The sequence below is a fragment of the Drosophila busckii genome, chromosome 2L (assembly GCF_011750605.1).
Source record: "Drosophila busckii strain San Diego stock center, stock number 13000-0081.31 chromosome 2L, ASM1175060v1, whole genome shotgun sequence".
Lineage (NCBI taxonomy): Eukaryota > Metazoa > Arthropoda > Insecta > Diptera > Drosophilidae > Drosophila > Drosophila busckii.
The window spans coordinates 9,996,789-10,002,788 of record NC_046604.1 but is presented as its reverse complement, the minus strand read 5'-3'; the positions used below and the strand labels follow the sequence as shown (position 1 = coordinate 10,002,788).

General features: G+C 42.8%; 1 protein-coding gene across 1 annotated transcript; it reads left to right on the top strand.

Annotated features, from left to right (window-relative positions):
* The first annotated feature begins 1,079 nt into the window (after positions 1-1,079).
* LOC108605762 lies at positions 1,080-1,448 on the top strand. The gene has a single exon (XM_017995568.1). The coding sequence runs from the start codon at positions 1,100-1,102 to the stop codon at positions 1,397-1,399; it is 300 nt and encodes a 99-aa protein (XP_017851057.1). The 5' UTR covers positions 1,080-1,099; the 3' UTR covers positions 1,400-1,448.
* Positions 1,449-6,000: the final 4,552 nt, after the last annotated feature.

The window sequence follows — 6,000 nt, the reverse complement described above, 5'->3', positions numbered from 1 at the left end:
TATCTGCTGCAATTTAAACTTGACCATCAACACGGTGTTGCCATCGACAGCAACCACAGGCTCGTTGCTATAGCAGCTGATACAGCTGTATAGGATGCAGTCATCCTCCGAGCTTAGATCACTTCAACGCTAGTTAGAATAGATCTGCCTGCATCTGTTATGTGCTTCGAGAGGATGTCATATTATTCGCTGTATTTATCCGAATCGGAGTCGCTTGTTTCACAATCGATATTATTCAGAGCATCTAGATTCGTCGAGGAACTTCCACCCGCAGCCATTGCAAAGTTTATGGAATTGGACTGAATAGTTTTTGTTTTGCTTTACTCTCGAGATAGACTCTATATAAATATATTCTGTTGTTTGCTCAATGTTTAGGACTTATGACAATAAAACCAATGATTTATTTTTTAATATCAAACATTGAGAAACAGTTAAAAAATCTTTAAATTAAAAATAAGTGATATAAAGATTATTTCACGAAGTTAGAACAAAAACGAACAAGACAACTTTCTGTGAAATACCACGTTCGATTTCAGAGTTGCATGCCTTGTTAGACTCGTGAGCTGCATCTGAACTAAACTGCATTCTATAACATTTTTTGTGGGCGTGGCAAACTCAATTCAAATGAGCTGTAACTCAGCGAAAGAGCAAAGCACGGAACTCTGAAAACAGACGCTATTTTACTAAGTTACAGTTTACTAAAGCTGAACACTTTGTTTATAACATTGCCAAATAATTTTATTAAGCATTTGCCACCGCCACATAAAATAGTATAGAACAGTTAGGAAATATGACCCGCGACTATATGTCGGCAATTAAATCTGAAAAACTAAATTAATTTTGAATGTTAATGTTCAATTTGAATTGGATACGTTGAACGTTGGTTCATATAGCGAAGGTGACTACGACGGATATAGAAGGTAAGTGAGGGGATTTGATTACAGTTGGTTACAGTTTTTCAAAGCTTGACTATTTGCCAGCACCCAACCTCAATGCGTTTTTGTTGTTTAACACTTCGCTGAAATATAACTGAAGCAATAAGTTTTTGACACTAAACTCAGAGTGTGTTGAAGCTTAAATTAAAAATACTTCAAACAAAATGTGTTTGTGCTATAAGCTCGCTGATGCTTTGGATATCTATACGGCCCAGTTTGAGTTGCACATAGAGCCGGACACAAATTTGCTGCCACGCGCGGCACAAAAGGCGACTGAATTGCAGGTACGCGGCTATATTACGCATACGCACTGTGGTCAGCTGGCTAGAGGCGAACTGGAGGGCAGTCTGCAGGCAGTGCAAGAAATGTTATGCTGGCTGCAACAGGAGGCAAGCCAGCAGCCACAATTTGGCAACTGCCAGCGGCAATTCAAGCCCAAGTATGATCATTTCTTCTATTGCTAGTTGGGTGCATTAAAAATGATTAACAAAGCAGCGAAAAAAATAAATAAAAATTGGCAAACAGCAGGCAAAGTTTGTTTGGAACAATGGTTCACTGGCTGACGACCCAAACGACTGGAGCGCTGACTTTTCAAAGTCAAAAACGCGATTGTATCATCAGTAACTCAGTTTTTATATATAGAAATATATTTTTTTTTATTTTGGGGCGCGGGCTGAGTGAGTGACTGTGATTTTTGTGTTGGCCAAAAGCTAGCAGATAAAATAGTAAGGCGGCAAACAATGAGGCACAGCTAAGGCTGCCACTGCCGCTGACGTCGTCGTCGTCGAAACAATCGAATCAATTCATTTTTCTAGGGCGTACTATGCCACTTGAACGTTGAACTGCAGACGCCCCAATGCTGACTACTGTGAAGGCGAGCGATCTTAACTTGCAAACGTTCCATTGTTATTGTTATGATGATGGCAGCAGCAGCAGCAGCAGCAGTTGGAGCAGCAGCAGCCGGCGCAGCACTTGGTCTTGATCGTGCCATGGCACTACTTATTTTAATTTTTTTGTTTTGATTTTTGTTGTTTTGTGTTTGGTGGATGGCGCTACTTGGCGAATTTCGCAACACTGTGCGCGCTGCTGTGCCTGTGCACTCTTTGGCCCCCATAACTCATGCTGTGTGTTGAGATTTATGGGCACACGGCTACGAAATTGCTCAACATAATGTTCTAGACTCAGTTGCAGTCAGTCGCCAGGCCTGGGGGATGTCAACAGGATTAGCTTGTAACATTTGGAGGCTGCAGCCAATGGCAATTCAATTAGCGGCAAATGCTGTCAACAGCCAGGCACTAATAATGCCCAACAACAACAACAGCAGCAACAGCAACACAACAATAAACAGCTGTGTGCTTATAAACAGCAACAACAGCAGCAGCAACTTGGACTAGCTCTCAGTTTCAGTTTCAGTCGCAGTGTCTGTGTCTCTGAATCTGTTGCATAATATTTTATGCATGCAGAGCGCTTGTGCAACATGTTGCCAAGCTGATGATGATGCATAGCCTCCAGAATCGCGCGCGCCCCACCCATAAAGCATACAAATGCAAAAAGCCAAAACAACAAAATAGAGTTGCATATAAAAAAAAACAACAAACTGACTGCCAGACTGCGACAGTCCTGCGCGCCAGCCAGCCATTCAGCCAGGCAGGCAGGCAGGCAGCCATCCAGCTGTGCGCAGTCTCCATAGGCATTCGTCGCTAAGTGTGTCGAATATTCAAGTGAAAATTTTCCAGCATAGATCTCAAGCCAGCCAGCTCAGCTCAGCTCAGCTCAGCTAGTCAGTCAGTCAGTCAGTCAAGGCGCAAAAAGGCGCAAAGCGAACGCGAGTGCGGCGCTTGTCTCACGCTTGTGTTGGTGTCTCACACACACACATGCCACATGCTACAAAAGTTGTCTATGCACATGGCTTTTATAGGTGGGTAGCGCCTGCCTTTGGGCTGCCAGCTCTTGCAACTGTCTCTGGCTTTGATTAGACCTGGGCGCTGAGCTAAACTTGTCGTTGTTGTTATTGTTATTGCTGTTCTTATTGTTGCTTGGGCTCTTTAAGTCAAACAATTACATTTTTAAGCGTAGCACAACCTTGGATGCCGTTAGATTTCGTGGCAGTTGTTGGGCGTATGTTAGACTCGTGTATAAATCAGTACAGTAAACACATTTGAAGTGCAACTTCAGTTTAGATTGCTGCATTGCAAATTGTGCAAATAATTTATAGTTATAGATGATAGCAATAGTATTTAATAAAATTATAAAACAACTTGTTAAGCTTTGCATAACAAAATATAAATAAAAATGTAAATCAACTGTTAATTAAATATATATACATAATTCTATGTATATTTTGTAATAAAAGCTTTTTGTTGCTGCTCGTTCATCTGTGCGCAGTTTAGATCGTGTTATACATATCGAAACGGCAGTCAGTCGTCAGTTCTAGGCATTTGCCCAAGCTTTAAAATGTTTATTGGGTTAATACGTAGCACACCGCTGGGCTAAACACGATTCAGCAATCTGCAAACGTCTCGTTGCCTTCGACAGCGCAACAGATCGCCAGTCAGTTACAGCTACAGCCAAAGTTAAAGCCGCTGCTCTGGCTGTGGCTGTGGCTGTAGCTGTAGCTCAGTCTGGGGGCCCCAAGAGACCACAGTGAGGCGGCCTGGCTAAAAAGCGAGTCGACCACACCCGCACACTTCATTATTTTTATGTCGCCTGTGGTGGTACGATTTAAACGACAACAACGTTTGACGTTGGCGCTGCGGTGGCATGGCGGGGCATGCTCTGTAGACAGAGCGTGGCACGACATTCAATGCATTGGTGGTTGCTCTGGAGAACCCCAAAAGCAAACTCAAGAAATTAGACGCATTCGACAAGTCAAAGAGTAGCCTCAGCCTCAGCCTCAGCAGCAGCAGCAGCTGCAGCGGCGGCACGGGCTTGGATTGCTCCTTGCACGAGACTCAGACTCAGACTCAGGCCCAGGCACATCTCATGTTGATGTTACAATTGCTGGTTTGGGTTTGTTTTGGTTTTGGCGCTGAGGATCGTGCGCCAGCTCAAATGCGCCTAGAGTGCGGTTTGCAAAATTTGTAGCGCCCCAAAAAAAAAAAACAACCAAATGAAAAAAAAGAGCAGCTGCCACAACAACAACAATTATCTGCAATTACAACAACGTCAGGCAAAAAGTCGTTACCAATGCTGTTACCGTTTTGCCATCTAATGCGACGCTCAGCTCAACTCTTTGCTCTTTGGCAGACTTCAATGCAATTTATCTTGATGTTTAAATCAATAATAACGCCATCAGAGTGCGTCGTTAGCCAAAAAGTTGCTGCCTTGCAACACATATAGTATATATATAGTATATGTATGTGTAGCAGCTTAATAGTTGCTGTTATGATTATGATTATGATTATTATTATTATAAGATTTCAATATGCAGACAGCTTGAGCGAGTTTTAGCAGCAACAGTGACGAGTGTTTTCATAATTATTGCCATAGGCTTTGATCTGGTTTCGTTCTACGTAACTACGAGTGCAAGCTGCAAATGCAACTGCAACTGCAACTGTAGCTGCAACTCGGCGTCGAGCTTGTCGTCGCGTCGCATTAAGAATTCTGAGAGTCTAGGCGTCTACGCCTATTCGTCTGCTCAGCCCAAGCTTTGGCTGCTATTGTTCAGCATTGTCTGCAGCCTGAAGAGCTGCATTTTGTTGTGGGCGAAATTGTTTCGTAATTGCAAAATATGTTGTCAGGCTGTCGGCGTTTAGCTTAGATGCGACAAAAGTGTTACAGTTAGACTTGGCGAGGCAGTGGCTTATATTAGACCATAAAATACTGCTTTAGACTTTACGAAAAGCTAACTATGAATTATGCAAATTAACAATGTTAAGCTTAATATTCAAAGTTGTAGATTTTTCATTTCAATTTAATATACAAAAACCTTTTAGACTTAACTCTGTAACCCAACTTGTTGCCTGAAGAATCAAAAATAAATTAAATAATTTACTTAAATTATGTTTAACATTAACACAGTTTAGCTATATAATTGATTAAGAATTACCGTAATATCGTAGAATGAGCAGCCAAATAATATATATAAATTTCTTTTAGTTTTAGCTACATCTAATGCACATTTTAGTTATTTTTACAGCTCTGGAGCTGTGTTTGGCATTAAGAGCGCTACAAATTAGTGGTAGTCGTGTTAATGTGCCTGTGCGCACTTCGGCCATTAGTTATTAGTAGTAGCCAGTGCGAATTTGGCCAACGGCACCACTGTGCGTATGAGTGTTGCTGCTGCTTGTTAGCTGCGACTCGTTGCGCATACGCCGCGCACGCCACAGACGCTCACTCGTATTACAGCCCGAGTGGACACCAATACGAATGCATATACACACAGATAGGCACACATCGATACCGGCACGTTTTAGTGCCCATTAACGAGCAATTGCAATTTAAACTGGATCGCTCAGTTAGCAATTTGGAGCGTTGGCTTTTATGCAACAGCGTCGCTGTCGCAGTCGTGGTATTTTGGACAAATGTAGATTTTTTGTTCAGCTGTTGTTGGTTTTGTTCGTCGTCGTCGTTGTTGTTTTAGTCAGCCAGCCAACAAGTTGAGTTGAGTGGCCTGTGGGGCCAGCGAGCAGATTCGACGGGACGGCCTCAGTAACGTCCGCCCCGACAACGCCACGTACGCGCCAAGGCGTGCATGCAACGGATGACTGTTGTGCTTGTTGTTGTTGCTGTTGGTGGTGGCGGTGGCTTACAATGCATTTCATCAGGCCAGCAGCAGCTGCCTGGGCTGGCATGGCTTAGACACACTCTTGATTTTGTGCCTCTTAGATTATACGTTACGTTGCTGCGTTCGGTTCGGACCAACTCAGATACACAGATACCGATATATATATATATATATATGCTATATGCATATGTGTCTGTGCTGTATATTTCTTTGGCTAATAGCAAAATGTTGGCTATATGGCCCTGCTTCGTTAGATATAGATAGCATTCGATTTTCGCTTTGCCGGCTGCAGTTGTTGCTGGTGCTGCTGCTGTTGTTTTTGTTGTTGTTGTTGCTGGC

Excerpts from the sequence above, each read along its gene's own strand:
- LOC108605762 (XM_017995568.1), top strand. The coding sequence starts at position 1,100 with ATGTGTTTGTGCTATAAGCTCGCTGATGCTTTGGATATCTATACGGCC.